General features: G+C 35.6%; 2 protein-coding genes across 3 annotated transcripts; both read left to right on the forward strand.

Moving 5' to 3' along the window:
• Positions 1–3,346: 3,346 nt before the first annotated feature.
• LOC129893881 (histone-lysine N-methyltransferase ATX4-like) lies at positions 3,347–14,557 on the forward strand. Its single transcript, XM_055969304.1, has 23 exons — positions 3,347–4,886; positions 4,992–5,047; positions 5,130–5,355; positions 5,576–5,701; positions 5,807–5,875; positions 5,992–6,060; positions 6,157–6,248; positions 6,322–6,417; positions 6,914–7,049; positions 7,985–8,090; positions 8,950–9,049; positions 9,397–9,521; positions 9,643–9,788; positions 10,702–10,806; positions 11,272–11,336; positions 11,499–11,706; positions 12,231–12,317; positions 12,452–12,508; positions 12,595–12,684; positions 13,012–13,098; positions 13,191–13,265; positions 13,908–14,008; positions 14,134–14,557. The coding sequence occupies exons 1-23, from the start codon at positions 3,930–3,932 to the stop codon at positions 14,222–14,224; spliced, it is 3,270 nt and encodes a 1,089-aa protein (XP_055825279.1). The 5' UTR covers positions 3,347–3,929; the 3' UTR covers positions 14,225–14,557.
• Positions 14,558–15,745: 1,188 nt separating this feature from the next.
• Positions 15,746–22,726, forward strand: LOC129894383 (probable plastid-lipid-associated protein 14, chloroplastic). 2 transcript variants are annotated; one of them, XM_055970052.1, is made up of 14 exons: positions 15,746–16,111; positions 16,308–16,670; positions 16,788–16,831; positions 16,918–16,996; positions 17,093–17,209; positions 17,554–17,736; positions 17,831–17,917; positions 18,525–18,631; positions 18,722–18,809; positions 18,884–18,964; positions 19,759–19,835; positions 20,394–20,529; positions 21,660–21,722; positions 21,995–22,726. In XM_055970052.1, the coding sequence occupies exons 2-14, from the start codon at positions 16,362–16,364 to the stop codon at positions 22,634–22,636; spliced, it is 2,013 nt and encodes a 670-aa protein (XP_055826027.1). In that variant the 5' UTR covers positions 15,746–16,111; positions 16,308–16,361; the 3' UTR covers positions 22,637–22,726. The 2 variants fall into 2 exon arrangements, with proteins under 2 accessions (XP_055826027.1, XP_055826028.1); XM_055970053.1 differs by lacking the exon at positions 15,746–16,111 and adding an exon at positions 16,166–16,247 and having other exon boundaries at positions 16,349–16,670.
• The last annotated feature ends 484 nt before the right edge of the window (positions 22,727–23,210 follow it).

Below are 23,210 nucleotides of genomic sequence, written 5' to 3' on the forward strand. Positions count from 1 at the left end.
ACTTTATATCTATTTGCTTGAAGTTGTATCGATTTGCTCTGTATCGAATTGATACACTATATGTGACTTTTTTAAAAGTAAACTATTGTTATGTTTCATAATTAGTCAAATTATCTCCATGCTTGATAATTAGCTTTCCAAGTACCGCTATTACTGAAATTTCCTCATTGGAGAATCAATGATAAAGCCCATGGGCTAGCAGATCTTTTCCCTCTTATGACATTGGAGTGGGTTTGGGCAAATTTGACGTAGTTATTGGCTTATAACTAAAACAACATCAACAGTTCCTATGTCGAGTCCTATCACACAGCCCCCACTTACTAAATTAGGGGTGATAATTGGGCGGATTGGATTAAATTTGAATGGATTATAATGGGTTAAGATAATAATTGGGTCAAGATCCAATCCAAATTAGTTTGGGTCTAAATGAATTAAGTAATGGGTTATATAACTGGTCAAGATCTAACCCAATTCAATTTTTACTAAACTTAGTTGTTTTATTTGTTCTTTTAAACTATTTTAGTACCTAATAAACTTTTTTTTCTTTATTATGGCTATATATAACATATCAAATTGAAAAAAAGAAGTTGGAAAACTTACATAGATATACTACATTAAGAAAATATTTACTATTTATAGTAATAACATTTTTATTTTTAGTAAACACTCATAATACATTTATAATACAGTTTTAATACATATTATAGAGAATGATTTATAAAACACGTATAATACAAATTTTCTTGATGAATAATACATTTATCATACACTTTAATACACTTATAATATATTGTGTCAATTTCTTATAAAACAAGCATAATATATTTTAAAAACACTTATAATATATTTATATCACATGCATAGTTCACTTTTAATACATACAACAACAACAACAACGACCCAGTGAAATCCCACAACGTGGGGTCTAGGGAGGGTAGAGTGTACGCAAACCTGATTCCTACATAGTGCAGATTTATCATAGTCTTGCTATGTATTGCTATAAATGGTATTAAATAAAAAGTATCACTAAAATTAGTAATTATTTATTAAAAAGTACCCACTCAAGTAATTTTTTCAAAAAAAATATTTTAACAAGATTTCTCATGAGCCCATTCGGGTTATATATCAATCCATTTTTTTATAAATTGAAATGAGTTAAACTAATAAATGATCGGGTTAATAACCAACCCATACATAAACAAATTGAATTGAATTGGACGGATTGAATTTAATGTTGCCACTCATATACTAAATACAGAGAACTGAAGCCATCACATATTCCGGTCCACTTCTCCAAGGGAAAATGGTTGTTACATGGTAAAGACTAAAGACGAACAGACAAAAATTTGCCCCAATGCCCTTATTAGGCCTAATTCCCCCGGGGGAAACTCAGGTGGCGCACATGGACTAAAGGGGCACAAGATCTGCAATGGCGGAAACATGAATTTGATTAAGTGTGTACAAATTTTCTTCTCAATTATATTAAGAATGTGCAAAATTAAATATACACTAACATTTAACCTCTACACACCACATATTTTTTCGACGAAGACCGGACAACCCTTTGCCTAGGGTGGCTCCATCCATGACGACCTGTTGCTCCAATCCAGCGGATATCTTTCAGGGGTTCTTTTCTTATATATAATGTTTTTTCAAGGCATATACACCATATATATATATATGAATTTTTGTAAGGTTAACGGGTGCCGATGACCCCCTTCTAATATAATAAGGCAGGTCTGCCTCTGACTGGAATGTAGCTTGCAACAGTCTGCAACTATAAATCATAGGCCTTTTTGTGAAGCCTCTGCACTTGCCAAAATTTGAGAAGACGAGTTGGTGGCGGATTTAGATCATTATATATGAATTTTGATGACTAATAATTATTGTAGAAATTCGTAAACTTTAAATCATAGATTCGTCTTTGAGACGAACAATATCTGCCTAGATTCTCTCTTATCCCCTTTTGCTAATTCTTCTGATTTCTCCAAACAATAAAACCAGTTTCATCTGCCCAAGTTCCTCTATTTTTTTTCTCCAACTAACGAATCTTTTCTGCAACTACCATCTTCCAACTTCTACCATCCACCAATAGAATAAAATAAAATAAATAGAATCGTTCTTGCTGTATTTGAATTTATAATACCAGGTTCACCCCCACCCCTTAAAACAAAGAAAATTCTTTCCCCGTATTATTGAAGAATTTGTACCAGAAAGACCTTTCAAACCTCAAGATTTCCTCTCTTGTTTTTCTTCTCTCTCATATGTAACCCAAATCAAGTCAGATCTAGATCCACAAAATAACAGTAGTAGCAGCCTCACCTCTAGAAAAAAAAAAGGAAAGGAAAATCAGAAAGGGAGTCATCAAAAAACCACCATGACCAATCTTCCCCAAATTGCCATCCTACTAGTGCCTATTTATAACTATAAAGACTACCCCAAAAAATAATAATTACGTAACAAAAAATGAACAGTACAAATCGTCAGTAAACAAAGCTATCACATGTCCCAAAAATAAACTCCCTCACAAACCAAAAACTAAAACGCCTCAGTTGGATATGTCCCACCTCTACATTTCCTTTTTTCATAGCTCCAAATATCGTTTGCAACTTCATCTCCCACTCTCCGCGGTCCGGCAACTAAAAAAAATACAGGCAAAAGAAACACTCAGTTGATTTGATGTTCTCCCGGAAAGAGTCAAAATAACCACGAATACAAAGTTAGCACTACCCTGCTTTCATTCGATTCGATGTCTTACCTTCAAGAAATTAAGCCAATGATCGACTGTCCTTGTCCTTGCCTTTGCCCATACCAAAAGTTTCCACTTTCTTCAATACCCAATTCGATCAATCCACTAAATTAAAAAAAGCAAAAATCCATTAACAAAATTAATTTTCTTGTACAATCACCATTTTAGACCAGTGAATTCATTCACCATTCACCACCCAATTCTTAATTATTTTTTTTCACGGACAGGTTACTTAAGATCAACATTTACAAAATTAATCAATAATCAATATGTTCCCACACTCCCACTTCTTTTCGTTTTTTTTTCCAAGAATTTAATTGAACTTCTTCAATCGAAATTCACCTCCAAAAAATTTCTTGCTTCCATTCTCTAGTTGGAGACCGAACAAATCTAGTGAAAATCATCAAATTGAAGCAGCTTTTTTTGTTTCTTCTCCTAACAATCATATTCATGAATTCCAAATTTCAAATTCTCTAACCTATTTCAATTTAAAAAGTATAAAAACATGAATTATCCATTTCACTTTTTTCTTCCAAGTTCCTTGGAGAACACTCTTGTGACAAAACAAAAACAACCACCTCTGCAACACCCAAAATAATCAAAAAACAAACAAACAAGCAAACGTCAATTTAGCCATGTCTCGAACTATATTGCTTTGCTTTACTCCCCGCACCCCCTATTACCCAGCATCCTTATCCCCTTTCCTCTCTTACTTACAGTCTATCTATACATACATACAATCTATATCTATATTTCCATTATAACAAAAATGTTCCTAAATTAGTGTCAAATTCGACATTTTCCACACACATTTTACATTTTATTTATTTTATTAATATAAAATCGTTTCCTTCAATCTCTCTCTCTCTCATCGACAGTTTTGGGAAAAACTTGGTGGAACAGAGATCCCTATTCTTTTAGCTAATCAGATCTTCTTCTCGATTTCAGTATATAATTATCTTCTTCTTCTTCTCTGTATTGTTTTCGCTTTCTCTTTCTTGGTGTTGTAATTGGGTCTTGCTTTGATTTTTCTCTTTCTCTGTTACTTGGGCTGATTATTGTTTCTATTTTCTCACTTGGGTGTGAATAATTTTTGCTGGGTTTCTTCAGTCAAAATTAGGGTTTCGGAATTTGAGGATTCATTGCTGAATTGGGACTTTAGGGGAAGTGGTTACTGGAGATGATTATAAAGAAGAGCTTGAAAACGGTAATGCCGAGGTTGAAACGGTGTCGTGTGAGTGATTCGGGAGCGGATGACGACGACTTTTCTGGGATTAATCGGAAGAAGAGGAAGAGTAGTAGTGGGTATTACCCTTTGCATCTGCTTGGTGAGGTTGCCGCTGGTATAATTCCGTTTAATGGATACGGTATACAGACAATTATAGCCGCCGGAGATAACGGTGAAGCTGCCGCAGCCGCAGCAGCGTCGTGGTGCACGGAGGTTTCACGCTGTGCTGGTGAGGCTGAGTCTAATTCTGTGCCGAAACAGAGGAGCAATCCAGTGAACGAGGCTTCACGGCCGCCACTAGTGATGACTTCAAGGGGGCGTGTTCAGGTACTTCCATCTAGATTTAATGACTCGGTTCTCGATAATTGGAAGAAAGAGAAGAGTAAAACTACTGTTAAAGAATCAACTTTGGACCCTGAATTTAATCCGTATAGAGAAAAGGTTAGCTTGAAAAACGCCAAACGTGAAATTGGAACTAAGAAGCGTGTGGACGACAGGGTAAACTACCAATGTCGTGTGTTTTCGCCCGATGGAACAGTAGAAATTGGGTATAATGGGTCAAAGCGTTTAGATAGGAGGAAGTATTCTACTTCCCGTAGCACACTAACATCATTACATGAGCGATTGGGAGATGCAGACACCCTTGATGAGGAATTTGATGAAGCTATAGATTTGAGCGGCATTGGTGGAATGGTGAAGCGGGAGGGAGGGAGGAGAGCTTATAGCTTTGGTCATGATGGTTTTAATTCAGGTGACATAGTTTGGGCAATATCTGGAAGACATTGTCCTGCTTGGCCGGCAATTATACTTGATTCAGAAACACAAGCACCTCAACAAGTTCTAAATTATCGTGTTGCTGGAACAGTATGTGTCATGTTCTTTGGCTACTCTGGAAATGGCACGCAAAGGGTAAGACTTTATCTTTTGTGCATTATGCAGATTATGCAAAAGTATCCAAGTGATAGAAGTATGAAGTGTTATGTATCTACTAAGATGACCCATTTTCATGAGCAGGATTATGCATGGATTAGACGTGGGATGCTATTTCCATTTCTGGAACATGTAGACAGGTTTGTGACATTTATATATATTTTAATGTTGATATAAATTTTTTAGTACTGTCAGGGTGTGGTGAAACTTTGCTTCGTTTAGGTTTCAGGGGCAGACTGACTTGAACGACAGCACACCTGGTGATCTTCGCTCTGCCATAGAAGAGGCGTTTCTTGCTGAAAATGGCGTTGTTGAGATGTTGATGGTTGAAATAAATGCAGCAGCTGGTAATCTAGATTATCTCCGGTCTCTTCCCCGAGGAGTATTTGAGGCCTGTGATTCAAATCAGGACCAAGAGTGTAACTCTCCAAGCCAGGCACGTTTCAAGGTGACGGAGGTTTCTTCCCTTCTTTTTCTAACATACTACCATCAAGGGACCTCTAGTAAGCTTTGTTTAGTTTAGCATTTCTATACTGCTCTGGGTGGAAAGATTCTGCTAAAATTTCATTGCAGTACTTCCCCTTACTCACAGACCCTAAAACCAAGAGAAAAAACAATTGTCTCAGACTATCCCCAGTAAGTTTATCATGTGTGAAATCTCTGTGCAGGAACTGTTGAAGAAGAAAGAACTTGACTCTTGTGATGCTTGTGGATCAAGTCTTTCGTCTAAGCCACCCAGGAAATTGAACGACTCAACTCTTAGGAGCCGCCGTCTGTGTACTGCTTGTGCGAGGGTCTGTTACAGCTTTCAAATTATCTTTCTAGCTTTCTTTGAATTAAGTTTCATGGAAGATCTAGATGTTGATGTCAATATTAATAATTTGTGACTTATATTCCAGCTAAAGAAGATAAAACATTATTGTGGTGTATGCAAGAAGATTCGGAATCCCTCAGATAGTGGAACTTGGGTGAGAAATTTGCTATCTCTTGCTGGTCGTTTGTAACCACTTTCTACTTTTTTCCATGAAATTTATTATGGTGATATTTCTTTGTTGAAGCAACGATAATTTCTTTTCTGGTTTAGGTACGTTGTGATGGTTGCAAAGTGTGGGTGCATGCTGAGTGTGACAAAATTTCAAGCAGAAATTTAAAGGTATCTCAGTCTTGCTTTAAATTTTTCTCCCTTTGCAATATCCATGTTTTATTTACTTCTTTGCTTAACATAATCTGTTGTTTCGTATATTTCCAGGAGCTGAGTACCTCTGATTACTATTGTCCAGAATGCAGAGCAAGATTTAACTTTGAATTGTCAGACTCAGATAACATGAATTCTAAGGCTAAGTAAGTGTTAATTAATTATGCTTAAGTTGACAGCTTTTGGTTTGAACTAACGAGTTACTGTTTCCTGGTTCAGAAACAACAAAAATGATTCTCAGACAGTAGCATTACCAGACAAGGTTTCTGTTATCTGCTCAGGAGTGGAAGGCATTTATTTCCCAAGGCTTCACCTGTAAGTGTACATGAGCATTTGTTGTTTGTACTGTTTTTTTTCACTTGTCAGCGACTGGCTCTGTCTGATCCTGTGCATAACTTCCTTTAAATTGTCTGACTGTTAAAGAGTTTTACTACCTGATTTTTTCCAGTAATAGTTCTCATACTTCTGAATTTTACTCTATTTTTGTTAGTGTTTCCTTTAGAAACCTCAGATTTTATGATCAAGTGTAGGTTCGGATGCTTAGATGTTAATTTTGGAAAAATAACTGATTAATTCTATTAACATTTGTCTTATTAAAATAATTTCTACCTAAACTTTGTGGAAAGCAAAACAGCAAACATGAATGGAAGTCACTGTTAGGAAAGTTAATTTATCAAGTTATTTACATGTGTTTTTTCTGAGTGGACTTATGTTCTCTTCAAGGCAATTTTGAGCATTAAGAGATCAAGGATTGGCCTATCGTTGACTCAGGCCATATAATTTGTAATAATAATCTCCTCTTTTTTTCCAGAGTTGTTTGTAAGTGTGGATATTGTGGAGCACAAAAACAGGCACTTAGCGAATGGGAGCGGCACACAGGTTCTAAAATAAAAAACTGGAAGACCAGTGTCAGGGTGAAGGGTTCTTTGCTACCTCTAGAACAATGGGTTTGTATTCTTCAATTACTGATGCTGCTTATGTTTTGAAATGGACTTCCTTTTGTGTGCGACGTTGTATCAGTGTGTGGTGGCTGCATTTATTTTCTAGAAATAAATATGTCGAATGTCAATGTGGGCACATGACATGATTTGACAGTGTACGGCGAGAAAGTTAGATTTTCTTCAATATTAGTGGCAGGAAAAGATATAAGATGATGTCTTAAACGATTTATGTTATAAATTCAGTTCAGAAAAGGGTAGTACATGATACTGTAACTAGTCAAACCAAATATATACTGCTTACTTTTTTGCTTCTTAAGATACTTTATGCATGCGTCTGTTGTGAAGCTTATCCACATCGAAGTAGCTGAATAAATAATTTTCAAGGGAAAAAGAAACTAATTAAGTGTAATGCAGTTTTAGATGCTAGCAAGAAAGAAAAAGCATGATCCGAACAATCAAATAAAAACTTGATCCTTTTGTACCCCTCCTTTTTCTCCTTTCCTATTTTTCTTTTGTTGGGATGACATCACTTAGACAGTCTGATATCAACAGTAGGATATTCCTTTGAAATGAGAACAACCAAGCAAACTTAAGATACATGTATGCCCTTATGTAAAATTTATATATATACTGGGAAGGGGGAGGGGGAGCGGGGTGGGGGGAGGTATGACAAAGGGAACAATGCTCTCATTATTTACATGGCATGGGATCATTCTCAGATTGTTTTATGTGGAGTCACAGTTCAGTTATATCACTTTTCTTCCCTCCGTTAGTCTATTCTAATTAATTGCATGCCATACTGAAATTATATTTAGGTGAACCACACACTACTTTTTACTTTCTTTAGCTCAGTGTTATTATTATGCTGTAGCCGTAATATGGTCTTTTGATTTTCCATTAGCAGTGAAGTAAGACAGGTAACATCTTGTTTTTCTCCACAGATGCTACAAATGGCGGAATATCATGCTCAGAATGTTGTTTCTACCAAATCAGTTAAACGTCCTTCTTTAAAAGTACGGAGACAAAAGCTGCTTAGCTTTCTCCAAGGTATATGCTTCACTTGGATTTACTTGTTTTGTCAGAGACATTCCACATCTACATCATAGACACTAAAATGTGCATTGTGTCATCATAACAGAAGATATGTGTTCAGACCAGGATACCTTGTCAATATATTATGTTTTAATCATCTTTCACTATTCGACCACTAATGTTGTCCTCAATAATATCTCAGCAAATTCTCTTTCTTTTTTCCTCCCGCCCTTTTTATTGTCTTAATCATATCTTTGGAGAAGAACTTTCATTTCAAAGATGAATTTGGATTTACAAAAGTAGGGGAGAGGTAGATCTAACATCTATATCAAGAAGAGGATTCTATAACTGTACAAACTTTTGATATGATAATAACATAAAACAATAGATTTTCATATAAATGTTCATGCTCATTAAATCAATTTAGTTTGTGTGTGAGCTTGAACTAGGCATCAGAAAATATAAATGTTACTTCAAAAATTTGAAACCATCATCCATGTGTATTATTGCATGTTGGCTGTCACTTGTAACCAACCCTCTGCCTCTTTGTGTTGCATAGCTCTGGGCAACCTCTATTTGTTCCAATTAAGTAATAATGCCATGAATTGACCTAATTAATTAGTCACTACCTAGTAACCACTTTTTCTCAAAATAATAATTTATAGATGCTTAAATAATCGAATCCCCCATATCCATATTTGTATATCTATCTGGATCTGAATCCTAATATTTAAGTTTGACGTATCTGACCTCTGCATCTGTACTTTGTAATAATACACTTGACTAGTTCCATAGGACTTAACTACATGTTCTGCTTTATAACTAAGACACTGATCAGTTGGCAATTTTTTTTTTCTTTTTTGATATGATACAGAAAATTATGAACCTGTTTATGCAAAGTGGACCACAGAAAGGTGTGCAGTATGTCGATGGGTTGAAGATTGGGACTACAATAAAATTATTATATGCATTAGGTATGACCAAACTTCAAAAGCAAAATCTTTCTGATGGGAGATTTGTGGAAATTTTCCATATGTATTCAATTTCTGGAGACACTATTTGTGGTTATTTGATCTAAAAAACAATTTCCTGATAGTATTCATTGGAAAGATTTTGATTTGAAATAGGATATGTGATTGTCTAGGTTTCATTATATATACATTTTTTTGATGAAGAGGTTTCATTATATATTTTTGGTGGGTTTCTCAAGTAATTTCATAATTCCTTGTAGATTTCTTTGCAAATGTTGTTTAGTCTTAAGATGATAGTCCAATTTTTTTCTTAAAGAAAACAATGGTACTGAAATTCTATTTTCCATCAGGTGTCAGATTGCTGTTCATCAAGAATGCTATGGAGCAAGAAATGTTCGTGATTTCACTTCATGGGTCTGCAGATCTTGCGAGACTCCTGAGATTGAACGGGAGTGTTGTCTTTGTCCTGTGAAAGGCATGCCACAAATTACTATTTTTTTTCATTAATTATAGTGTGGTTGGATTTCGACCAAACTGTTGTCAAACCCATTTCCTTTCACCTGCTATTTCTAACCTAAGATTGTTGATTAATTTAGGAGGTGCTTTGAAGCCCACAGATATACAGCAATTGTGGGTTCATATTACTTGTGCGTGGTTCCAACCTGAAGTTTGTTTTGCTAGTGATGAGAAAATGGAGCCTGCAGTTGGAATTTTGAGAATCCCTTCAAATTCTTTTGTGAAGGTAAGTTTTTTGTTTTTGGAAATGTTATACTTTGTGGTGTAAATTCGGTGACCTCACTTCACTGTTATCCCAGAAGGAAAATGGCTTTGAGTCATGCAGTAAATATTGTGTTATGGCACAATAGCATGTAACATAGCCGTTTACCTTCTTTAAAAAAGACATAATATGTAACATATCACATTTCCTATCATTTGATTAGGAGATTTTTATCCCGGATAGCTGATGGAAGCAAGAAATTTTGAAGATATCTCAATTTTTCCTCACCTAAAATTCAAATCTAATTGGTTTAAGTGAAACGTAAAATGAGTTCATAACCCTACATCTTTCTTTTGTGTTCATTTTTTTTTTTTTTTGTAATAGATTATAATGAAACTTTTCTGTAGCAATATTTGTGTATCAATCATGCTAAATCTGACACAGGTGCCAGGATTCTTCCACAAATTTAAAGGAAATAATATCCCATTTTAAATAATTCTGTTGCTGTTTTATTAATCCGGACATTACAATGGACATTACGAAAACGAAAACGTATGGTGGGTGCTTGACAATTTGAATAACTCAGCCTGCCTGTTAAAGGGATCATTACTTTTAGATGTAATAATATTTTATTAGAGTGGAAAGAGCTCCTCTGGGTGCGATCTTACCAAGACTAATGCACCGGACCCCCTCGTAAGAGTGGAAAGAGCTCCTCACCAAATCATTCGGTTGATATATATTACACATGTGCAATTATAAGACTTTTACTTTGTCATGTGATCATCTATAATGTAATATGTTATCAGATTGGTGTTATTGCTCCAGTTAATATAGGTGCGCTACATATCTGAGTCTCGAATCAAAATGGGAAAACATCATGTACTAGCAAGAACGCTGCTATTGAATCTGAAGTGAGCATTGATTTTGTAAATTTCAGATATGTGTGATCTGCAAACAAATTCATGGTTCTTGCACACAATGTTGCAAGTGCTCGACTTATTACCATGCCATGTGCGCATCGAGGGCTGGGTATCGCATGGAGGTGAGATTACTTATCTAGTTAATCTGTTATTATCATTGATTTAGGTGGTAAATTTAAAAGGTACTTTCCAGAGTATGCAACTTTTCAAAGCCTATCATTCCTTTTAATGCCACTGAAAGGAAACAGTTTTGTCCAACTCATGTATAAAATATTTATAACACGTGTTATGGTAACTGTTTAGTCATCATTTGGGTCACAAGCATGTCTATATGCAGATATTTTTCCTTTTCTCTCATTGGGACGTCCTTTCTTTAGGAGGTTTGATTATCTATTTTCAATCAGTTACTGTAATGCTTCGACTGGCAGCATGTTTTGGGTACTGTTACACCTTCTATATAAATCTCGACATGATGACTAGTTAATTTGTGTTGTTTAGTCGATGCATTCTACACTTTTAGCTATATTTTCCCCTATCCTTTTACTTGGTCATTTTGCTCCTGGATGTTAATACTTTTCAACCTGCAGCTACACTGCTCAGAGAAAAATGGGAAACAGGTTACAAGAATGGTTTCATATTGTGCCTACCACAGGTACTGCTCCATTTTCTCTGGATCAAAGATTAGAAAAGGAGACTGAGAGAAGAGAGAGAGTCATTTATGATAACTGCTTCAGTCAAAATAATGGATACTTGATTATTCAAGCTGTGACATTTAATGGGGGCTTTCAAGTCTGATGACTTCGTGGTTTTACAGGGCTCCTAATCCAGATACTGTTCTCATCATTCAGACTCCCAAAGGGGTATTCTCTGCAAGAAGCCTTCTTCAAAACAATAAGCGCACAGGTTCACGTCTAATTTCAACAAGCAGACTGAAACTTCAGGAAGCTCCAGCAGCAGAGCTAGAAGAGATTGAGCCATTCTCTGCAGCAAGATGTCGTGTTTATAATCGATTGCGTGATAAGGTACTACACCATATCACTGATATGAAGCATTATGATTGGTGCTTCCAAGTTTTATTAATTTAAATGTGAAGGAAATGGAAGATGTATGTTTTATTTAGCTACTTGAGTCTTTATGACACTAGGCAACTGAAAACATGTTGCCTTTTGGCTTTTGAAGTGTTAAAACTCTTTATGAGTGAATTCATTATTAGCCTCCGTTTGCATTAGACATTAGATATATAAGAACCAACTTCATTGTGAATATCTACATACAATTTGCTTGTTTTGTTGACGCTTAATATGCTCCCATTGTTTGTTCTATTTATAAGTCCAATAACAATAGTTGTTTTATATCATGCTTTTTAGATACCTTAAATTTTCTAGTTATGCTCCCTGGTAATGATAAAGTCTTGCTTCTTCGTATCTTATGTATGTGGTTTTAAGTTTTTTAGTTGACATTCTCACATCTGCCTCGTGATTGCAAATTTTTAATTTGCTGGTTTGTTTAATCATCCTAAAGGAGCTCCTTATTCTTCGCTTGTCAGGGAACAGGAGAAACTGCTATCGCCCACCACGTGAGGGGACCCTGTCACCATTCTTCAAGTTCAATGCGGAGTTTGAGCATTATTAAAGTAAATTTCTTCCGCCGGCCCTCCCTCCTTCCTTATATCCTTCCTGACTTCCTATGTAAAGTGATGATCTCCTGTCACTTCTCTAAGCTTCTATGGTGATTTTAAATGTTATTCCTTTCTTCCCCTTTTAACAGGAAGTCAGGGGATCCAAAACATTTTCTACTTTTCGGGAGCGGCTTCGTGAATTACAGGCATTCTTTTTAACACCTCTGTTCATCAAGTTAACAGTTTTTCAGTTAAATTTCTCAACGTCTACATCTTATTTTTGCAATTGCAGAGAACAGAAAATGATCGGGTTTGCTTTGGTAGATCTGGGATACATAGATGGGGTCTCTTTGCTCGTAGAAATATCCCAGAAGGAGAGATGGTATATAAATCTTTTGCAGTTGTTACTGGTCACCCCTAGTCAATACTTTGATGATATTAGGAAAAGATTTAAATGGCAGTCTGAGTAATCGCATGAAAAGGGAGTTCTATATCTTTTCATACTGAGAAGTTTTTCTCGATAGTTATTGATTTTGTGTCATAACCTGTGAACGTTTCCAATGAGTTGTAGTTACTCCTTGCCTGAGTATGCTACATGATCATCTTGTTGTGTCGAGAATCAGTTACTAACCGAACTGCTCGTATTTCAATTTTTACTTCACATCAATTCTAGAAGTCACTTAGTGGAGCATACATTTACTTGTTTCAGGTTCTTGAGTATCGTGGTGAGCAGGTCAGACGCAGTGTTGCAGATTTGAGGGAGGCACGGTATCGTGTTGAGGGAAAAGATTGTTATGTAGGTTCTTTACACTTTTTTCTTTGTGCTCTCCCTCCAACATGTCTGTTATCACAAGCACCAATTAATGTTGATGAATTATCTTGTTGCAGCTATTTAAGATTAGTGAAGAAGTTGTGGTGGATGCCACTGATAAGGGAAACATTGCACGTTTAATTAACCATTCAGTAAGTATCACTTATCTTTCATTGTACCCGACGGTTCTCTTCATCTGTGGAATCAAACTAGAATTATATATTTGATGGTGCTTTTCCCTTCTATCGTGCTCTGTAGATCTTCTTAATTCCTCTTCTTTTTTCTTGAGAAAGTGATCTTGTATTCCTTGTTCTTTTCGTGTGTTATCGACTTTTGTGTTACTCGTTATCAAAACCTGTAAATGAAAAAACAAAGGCTAGTGAACTAAATTAGGTAAAAGTAAATAAAATACACTGGTGCAAGTCATCTTCTAAAACTGAAGGAGAACATTTTCAATCCCGTTATGTGGTTACTACTTTAATGATATTAATGTCATTGATGGTTTCAACAGGGAAAAATATTTGAGTATTGATCATACCCTAATTTGATATCAGTGAAGATTTGTCTGACTGGATCTTAAATATACTCCTAATTTGATAAATATGTTTCAATATACAGCAAATATTTATGTACGTCCTATCATAGCAAAGACTACTTAGATCTGGCAATGCTAGAAATTATGTGCCCCTTTCAAGCATATCCTTGTTCTATAATTTATCTGTGATCAGCAAATTTAGCAAGTTACCTTAACCAACGATTCCTCTTTTTGCGGTTTTGCTTTGTTATTTTCACAGTGCATGCCAAACTGCTATGCACGGATCATGAGTGTAGGAGCTGATGAGAGTCGGATTGTACTTATCGCAAAGGCAAATGTGGCTGCTGGTGATGAATTAACGTATTTCTCTCTCTTCCCCTCTCTCTCTCATACATGCACGCAGCACTCACATGCTCACACAAATTAATGCCTACATATTAGTAAGTCCGCCCCTGATATATTTTATTTGGCTGCAATATTGACAGGTATGACTACCTGTTTGATCCAGACGAATGTGAGGATTTCAAGGTTCCTTGCCTGTGTAAAGCTCCAAACTGCAGAAAGTTCATGAATTAGGTTTCACATTTCCAGAATTTTTTTTGCCTCCACAAGGAGATCTAACCATTACGCGCTCTGCTACTGCTACCTGACCTCACAGCTTGCTTAATTAGTGATTCTACAGTTTTAGAGTTACATTTCTTCTAGGGTGCTTCTTTCCATAGATGATTTGGGGTCAATAATATTGGCCAAAGTTGTGTCTGAGTTATTATGTATAGATTCAGACAAGGCAGATATTTTTTTTTCTTACTCCTCCTGCCGTTAACACAAATGTAAACCCCTTCTCTCTCTATTTTGTGGGAGAGTAACAAAAATGAAAAAGCAAAGAGAATAGATTCAAGCAATTCCTCATTTATTTTCTCTCCACTCTACTATCTTCAATCCTCCTCCTCCCCACCCCCACAAACAAAAAACGAAGAGAATAAAAAGAGACGAGAAAAGTTGCAAGTTACCATACCGAGAATGTCACTTAGAGAAAAGTTGCAAGAATGTCACGGTCAATAAAGTTGAATGAAAAGCATAGGAATTCAAGCAAAGATAAAAATAAAAAAATCACAAGCAAAGTTATTTCGTACCTGTAGTACTGGGTGATGACATATACTATTTTTTTATTTTTTTTTTTGGTAAAATAATCGAGTTGCAGACAAGTTGATCTGGCAACATGGATGGGATAGGGGTGCAAGAGGAATAGCAAAACTTCATCCCTGATGTATGATTTGTCGTGAGTTGTGCTACATCCATATCTGAAAGCTACAAATTCGATGTGAAAAGGGTTTGCTTCTGCAATTTGACTGCCTGTCCGCTAGTCCACCCATTTCTCTAGATTGGATGAACTGATTTTCTGTGATGAAAATGAGAATTATTTTTTGTATGTAACACGAGATAGGGCTAAAACAGATGTGTTAATATTTTTTTCCTAGTTATAATTAGACATTTATTTATTTTGATTCTGAAATTAATGTGATGATTGACTAGATAAATTGCAATATTTAGTCCCTCATCTATCTTCAAATGAACAAATTCGTCCTCCTTGTTCTTCTAAGCCTAGTTCAGTCCATCCACAGTGACAGATAAACACATTCACTTTGATTGGGGCATTAAAAGACTCAATAATCAAGAGTAAATATTCCCTAGAAAAACTGTCATATTTTCTCTCTCTTGCACCCTCCTATTTATTAGGTTAAGTCCTCAATCTAATTTATTTAATTTCCATAAACTACTCTAAGCGATGAAATAGATAACATGCTCAAGTAAGGAATAACAAGTGTTTTGTCTCCTTTGCTTTTCCATTTTGATAGTTTATTCTTTTGATATTTATGATTGTTTGTATCATGTTTTAATTATCACACTATTTTATTTTTTTTATAGGCTTTAAATTATTTTTTTATTAGTTAATCTTTATATTGTTTTCTTCTATATACTTGAATTTGCTGCATTTAAATAGAAGTAGTAGTCCTTTATTTTACCCTTCTTCAAATTTCAGTTGTGAAATCCAATGTGGGTATGTTATTGTTATTGCTTTTCCATCTTGATTACAAAATAATTCATAGTTCCACAAATATTGGTAACTTATTTTGTTAACGATCTCTACGATACGAATGGCTTGATGAGTTCATGGCTGTCTCCTCCTTCAATCCAAACAAACAAAAAAGGACTTATTACTGTTAGTCTATCACCAGTATAGTAGTATTTTGAGCATTTTGACTTATGCTAGATATTTGGATAGGCGGACGTAGACACACGGTAGACTCGTGTCGAAACGCCTCAAACTTAGTCTTGCACGCCACTCTCACAAGCTTCGTTTTCTTCTCTGCAATTCTCTCTCACTATTTATGTAAATAATATATCCCCTCTCCTCTATTCACTTCTCTAAGCTTTTCTCCTCCTTCTCTCTCTCTATAACTGGTAAGTCATAACTCACTTTTTGTGTTTTTTTTTTCTATTTTGCTTGCTAGGTTTGGTAATTTTTTTAATTTTGATCTGATTCTAGTTGACTCCATGAATACGATCCAACACTGTTGCATCAACTCAATCTAATTTGGTTAGGTTCTATTTTTCTTTGTTTTTACCTAATTTTCTATTTATTTGTTACATTTTGCAGTTTGTGATGAGAATTGTTTGTGTATCTGTTTGATCGTATAGAATTCGACGTAAAATGGCGGCTATAGGAGTATATTTAACTCCAAAAATGGAATATGTTGAAGGAAGGTGCCTCAGTTTTGTTAATTCGTCGACTAGTCTAAAACTATGGCCTATAATTGGGAGAAGGAACTTTCCGATTAGGAGGAAAAGGATTGAAGTGAATTGTTCAATGTCAAATACTATGTCTCCGTTGGAATCGGAGGAGGATGCAGCAACCTTAAGTAGCAGTGATTCCCTTGAGGATGAGTTCAGCCATGTGACGAAGTTCAAAATGTCTGATTTTAAGATAAGGAATCGCGTCAGCATTGGCCTTGGTGGCAGGGTAAAGAAATTTCCTGATTATTCTATTAGAACAGTGAAAGGTTTTCATGGTGAAGTATAATGTCGTAGCTAGTTAATGCTTGTTATCGGGTTGCATTTTGTGCTTTGTTTGTGGCAGGGAGATGAAATAGTATTTGAAGCAATGGTGAATGATCCTCATAGGTAAGTGTTTCCTTGTGGTACAATTTTGAGTAGAAGGCAGAATTATAGTAAAACTCATCATTTCCTGGTTTCAACAATAAATGCAGTCCATTGTATAAGACCAGAGTTGTACTTAGACAACTTATTAGTGGTCGAGCAAAGCGGAGAGGACATCGTGCAATAGAGGTATATGGCACGTAGCTGTTATTTTTGAACTTGTTTATCAGTTCCGGAAATGCCTTGTGATTTGTCCATTAATTATTGGTAGTTCATGTGTTCTAGGTGTTGAAGAGACTGGCGCGTCGTAAGCTCATGTATCATTCGTACTCTATGCAAGTTCATGGGTATATCTGCCCATCCATGATGGATGAGAACAGTTCATTCACCCTAGTCCATGGGGTATGCTGATTTCGACGTTAAGCTCATTGTTTATTTTTAAGGGACTATTCTTTGACTTGATAACATAGTGAAAATAAATATGCTAGCTTAGTCTCAAAAGTTCTAATTTGAGTACTTTCTAGTTTCATGCTTGTTCTCTTAGGTGCTTGAAAAATAACTACATACAAGTACCATGCACCTGTTTAAATAGCATAATGAGTTTTCTTCTTTGCATATAGTCAGTAGTAGTAATTAAACTTTTCTTCTTTGCATATAGTCAGTAGTAGTAATTAAACTATCTCTGTGTTCCTATTTTAGACTTTGATATAGCTGACATCCTTGAGGACCTTGGTTTGTTCTCTCAGCATCATGGAAGTGCTTCATTGAGACACTGGCTTCAACGATCTGACTGGCTTCCAACTCTAGAAGCTACTCTTTCCCTAGATCAGGAGTCTGTTAGAAGGGTGGGGGATGACACTATAGGAGGGCCAGCTATTTCTCGACAACTGCGGCTAATCCGAATTTTAATGAGGGATCTCTTGATTGGCGTATGTGCTGTGTGTCTTCAATTCTTATCTGAACAGGTACCAGATAACAAGTTATCTCTATTTGTTGATTGATCCTTGATTTTCTGTCTCTCAGGTGAACTATGTGCACAGCCATGGCCTTGCGCATACAGAGCTGAGGCTTGAAAATTTGCACATTAGCGCGGTGGATAAACATATTAAAGTGAGTGTCATTCATATTGCCTATTGTAGTAGGGATTGGATGGTATTAATACATTAAGGACAAAGTAGTGCAACTAACACTGGGATGCTTTCACATTAGACCTTATACTGTAAAGGCTAATGTTGAATTATAATCAAGGCTTTACTCTCTGTAGGTTCTAGGTTGTCCGATGGATGAGACAAGTTTTCTTCAGTGAAACTAGAGCTATGTCTTAATTGTTAGTACTAGATATAGAATGCATGCATAATGCCTACATTTGACAATACTTCAGTGTACTTGATCAATACTTGCTCAGGTATACAAACTCTTTAGTAGTTCATCCAGATGCTAATTTTTGTGGTATTGCAAGAGTGCTTACTTAGATCGGGATAGTCACTGTTTTCCAAAAGAACAATGATCCCTACATTTTGTTTCTCTTTCTGATGGCTAAGTTGGTAGTTTTCATACTTATTGCTAGTATGGTTCAATTTGGAAACATTGTGCTATACCTAAAAATTTAGACTAAAATATGCATTTTCATAGTTTAATGTTTCAACTTTTTCTATTTGGGAAGAAGAGTTTTATTTCTATTTGTCTCGAGTGTTCTAACTGATCACTTCTTATACAGGTAGGTATTTTGGGAAATGCTTCTGACTTTAATGAGGCTGGTCCTGCGGATAACGCATCATATGACAATATGGATAGGAGGAGAATGATGATTGCATTTGACATGAGGTATGACGTGCATGCTTGGATAGTTATGCTTTTTATTTAGCGTGAAGCAAGTTATTCATGAGTTTCTATCTGCTTTTACCTGTTGCAAAGATGTGTTGGATTCATCATGGCAAAAATGGTTTTGAGGGAACTCATGGACCCAACGATCTTTGCCAAGTTCAAAGCATTCCTCACCAAGGTTTGTGCACTATTCTTAGATGTTTCCATATACATGCTTTCACATTGCTATAACTTTGTGCATATCATCTTTAGGGAAATGATCCTTCCTGTTTGCGTGAGTTTCTTCTGCATGCTGTAAAAAGAAATTCTTCGGCCGGAAATTTGGGTATACAAGTTAGTACCCTATCCCTTGTTTATCATTGACCGTTCCATTGTTGTTTGCTGAAAGTCAAGAGAATTAGTATTAGTTATAATCAATTATGACTAATGAATTCTTTTTGTAGACTAAACTTATTAACTTTCTCTATTTTTTCTATGAACATAACTATGTAAGTTCCTTTGTGCTAGTCAATTTCCAAGAGTGTCAGCAAAATAATACATTTCCCAAATGTTGTCAAATGGTCGGGTGTGAAGATTATAAGTGGGTTAGTTGATAAAAAAGTTTCAACTCGTACAAGATTTGCTCAAGTCAAGATCCATTAGTAAGAGTGTCATAGCCCAATTAGCTTAACTCAAAACCACTCTTCTATTTGTTTCTCTTTGAATGTATAATTGAAGAAGATTTATTATGCTTTTCCAATTTCCCAAGGACTCTTATGACGTGGTCCTGTTCCTACTAGATTAGAAAAATGAGTTTATAATAGGGTGGGTTCAGATATATGAAGGTGGATGTAAATGAGTAATTTTTTTAATCACATAGTTCATCTTGCTATAATGAAGCTTTGATATTGTAACACATGGTAATATATTTATAATTGTGTAGCCTTATTTTGGTAATTCACTTAGGTAAGGTGGGTGTAATTGACTTCTTGAGATAATTCTCCCTTTTTAATAACTTTTTCCCTATTTCATCTAGTTTGATATCATCTTATTTCTAGCCTACAATAATTCAAACAAATCTCTCTTCTATTTCTTCGCTGTTTGCTTTCCATTTTTTGGTAATATACTAATTATTGTTCTTCTTGCAGATACTCGATAGAAATTGGGGTGCAGGTTGGCATTTGCTTTCGGTACTCCTTGCACCTAAACCTTTGGACAGGATAAGGTAGACTGAGTCATTATGAGTTGATGATGCCTTCTGGAAACTTTCATATGTATGCATCAGATATTAAATTTTATTACTAGCTATGCAGGATTAATTAAAACCAGTCTCTATTAGATGACAATATGTGGTCTAGAGGCTAGAGCAAATTTTCTTGAAAATGACAGAATTGGTGAACTGCATTTGGAGCTCTTCTAACTGATTTCTGCAAGAGTCCTAGCTACTTAAATATTCAAAAGATTTTTGGAGGAACATGTATCTTCTTATCAGAACTTCAAAAATTATTTTGGGGGCTGCTGATCAAGGGGAACCATCTTCTGTTGAATGATGAGTTCTCTTGGTAAAACGAGAGTTTGTGACCTCTAATAGAGTAGCTAATAAGAATTTTTACATTATAAGTTAAAAAGCAAGACAGGTTGCATGTACGTAAATTTATTTCAAGTGCTGATATTTATTTCTTAAATGGCGTTATTAACTAAAGCACCACCATAGATAGTCAAGTCAATGACAATAATGTAAACTTACATCAACATTAATGATTTTTACAATTATATTTCACAGTTGCTTAAATGCTCTGAGGCATCCCTTCTTGTGTGGACCAAAATGGCGTGTGAACCTATCTATTGATCTAATCAGATGGAGTCTTGGCTCAACCACTGTTCGAATTGCAGAGGAATACATTTATGGGCAGCAGCAGGTAATAACTGTCGGCTGATCATGAAAAGTATTTCCTTATCAGTGGTAAAATAGTCGATTTGATACTAGAGAGTATTTGATTTTTTGATGTATACTTACTTCTATTTCCCCTCCTAGTTTCTCAACTGTTTATTTGAAAAACATACCTCCTTATTTCAGCTGGAATTTCTAATGTGCTTCACTTCTATTGTTTACTGTTCTGGAAATTTATGGTGGTTCAAATAACCTGCTTCCCCATTTATTTTCAAACATTAAACTTTTCCTTTTCAGGAGAGTAGTTCATCTGGAGTTCTTTTTCGGTCCTCATATTAGCTGAGTTTATACTTATCTATGCTGCTTATGCTTTTTACTCCTTCAGGCGGGAGTTTATAATCTTTTTATCTCAATTTATTGTCATTGTTTGGAGGGGTTTGGACATGCAATTTTGACTTCAAATTTGAAGTTTTGATTTGAAATTTGTGTTTGTTTATGACATTTTGAACAAAACTTCAACTTCAACTTGAAATTTTGGTAGTATTTCAATTCCAAATTTGTGATCCAACTTGGCCTATAGTTTTAAATTTTGCAAAAAAGACCCATATTTATTGCAAAAGTAATTACCAAGCCTACTTTACCCAAAAACTAGCTCCTCCTCCAAACAGCCACCCCTGCTCAATCCAGCCAAGTTGTGCCGGCGAGAGTTATCTTTGACAGCACCATCATTTGCAATAGAACTCTTTGACGGTAATTTGGGGAAGTTTCGATAGTTTTCACAAATTGTGGGGTTTTCATGTTTATGAGAAAAAGTACAAGTTTTGGAATTCAGATTGCATGTCCAAGCACAATTTCAACTTCAAATCAACCTCCACGAGTCAATGATTTCAAATCATTATTTTAAGTTCATATGCAAACACCTGCTTTGATTTTCTACTCAATTGGGCCCTAATTTCCATCTAGGAAAACCAAAAACTTGACAGATTTTCTAAAATGTGTCCCTCAAATTGTTTTCAAGCATTATGAAATCATTATTCTATGTCACTACTATATTTCTCTGGTCATTAATCTTCATCTTGGCATATCTGTTAGTAGGATCAGAAACTAAAGGGCTTGTTCATCTATTCTTTCTTCTGGTTTTCTTCTTCTTTTTTCCAGCGAAGTAGGCTTGCTCATTTTGTTGAATTAATGGAGATGCTAAATCCTTATCCAAAGCCAAAGGTGAAATTCTTTTCTTTTATTACGAGTTTTTTTATGTTCTTCGGTTAGTGAAGAACTTCTGCATCTGCTGCCCTTTTTGCAAGCTTTGTTTATTGTATTAATTTGTTCCATTTGATCTGATTTTGAACTCTATGCACTGCCTTTATTGTTAGTTAGGGATGTATCCTTGCGTTTGTCCAATTGGAAAGAATTGTTTCCTGGAAAATGATACCTATTATGTCTTGAGCAATGTGCTTATGCTTGCAACTGAACGAGTATCTATTGATGTGCAGCATTGGCTAGGATTGCTTCCTGGAAAGTGGCGCCTGTTATACTGTACTGGAAGACATATAGGGTTGACCCTTCGACAGCCTTCTGTTAGAGTACTCATTGGGGAAGCATACCTAACGATATCTAAAGTATCAAAACCTAACACAACATTTTCAGCTGCCTCACATATTAGCTTCACTGTTATGGCTGGTCGTGACTGGGCTCATGACAAGTCTGGTGTAGGGGGGAAATTGCAAGTTGATTCCTTTTTCAGATTGAGAGCTGGTAGACGGTTATATCTTAAGGAGGAAACTATAACCTCAAAGTTTCCCTCAGCTACACCGGATGCTCAAGCTTCCATCCTGAAAAGGTTATCTAGTAAAAAGTGGAGGAAAGTGATCCCAATAAACAAATTCCCTTCAAGCCTTTCTGTAGCTAAACTTGTGTCAAATGAAATCGATGTGATGATGAGTCTGAATGAACCACTGATTGGAAACATGGAACTTGCACAGAAAGCACTTCAAGAAGTACGCACTCAAATACCTCCTGAAATGTTTGATCTGTCAAAAATCGTTTGTGGAACATATTTAGATTCAAGATTGCTTGTTCTTAGAAGTGTAAATGGATCTGCCCTCTTTTTTCATAGATGCGCAAATGACAGCTGATTGTGAGTCAAAAAATTTTGTTCATCCACTTTGTAAATAAGATCATATTGGTAAAGGAATTAGAAGCCAGGATTTGTGTATTTTAGATCACACAGATTCTCCCTTATTATGTCACCAACCTTCTAGCGAAAGAACTGTGCTCGTTGCAGTGTGGAAGAAAATACTTCACCCTACAGTTTATTATATGATGGGGGTATTCGTGCCAAATGAATAGGTTGGACTAAATTTAGACGGGTCAAAACATGAAGTTAATAAAGGGTCATTCACACAAATGTCTCTATTTTGAGGTGGTGTTAAATTTTTGCCCTTCAACACTCTTTAAGTAATAACAAAGTGGCTAAAAATATGCTCGACATAAAAAGCCAAAAAAAAAGTGCAATGCAAAAGAATAGAAGTTCACAAGACACAAGTTGCATCTTATAAGACATAAGTTCAATTTTAGAAAGTAACATCTTAAGAAGTTCATAACCCATAAGTTATGCCTTACAGGGTATACAAAACTTAAGCAGATGGCTAGAAGAACTTGCGACAAACATTTGTAGCACCAAAAAAAACTGGTATGTTTATGGAAAAA

The sequence above is a fragment of the Solanum dulcamara genome, chromosome 7, assembly GCF_947179165.1.
Source record: "Solanum dulcamara chromosome 7, daSolDulc1.2, whole genome shotgun sequence".
NCBI lineage: Eukaryota > Viridiplantae > Streptophyta > Magnoliopsida > Solanales > Solanaceae > Solanum > Solanum dulcamara.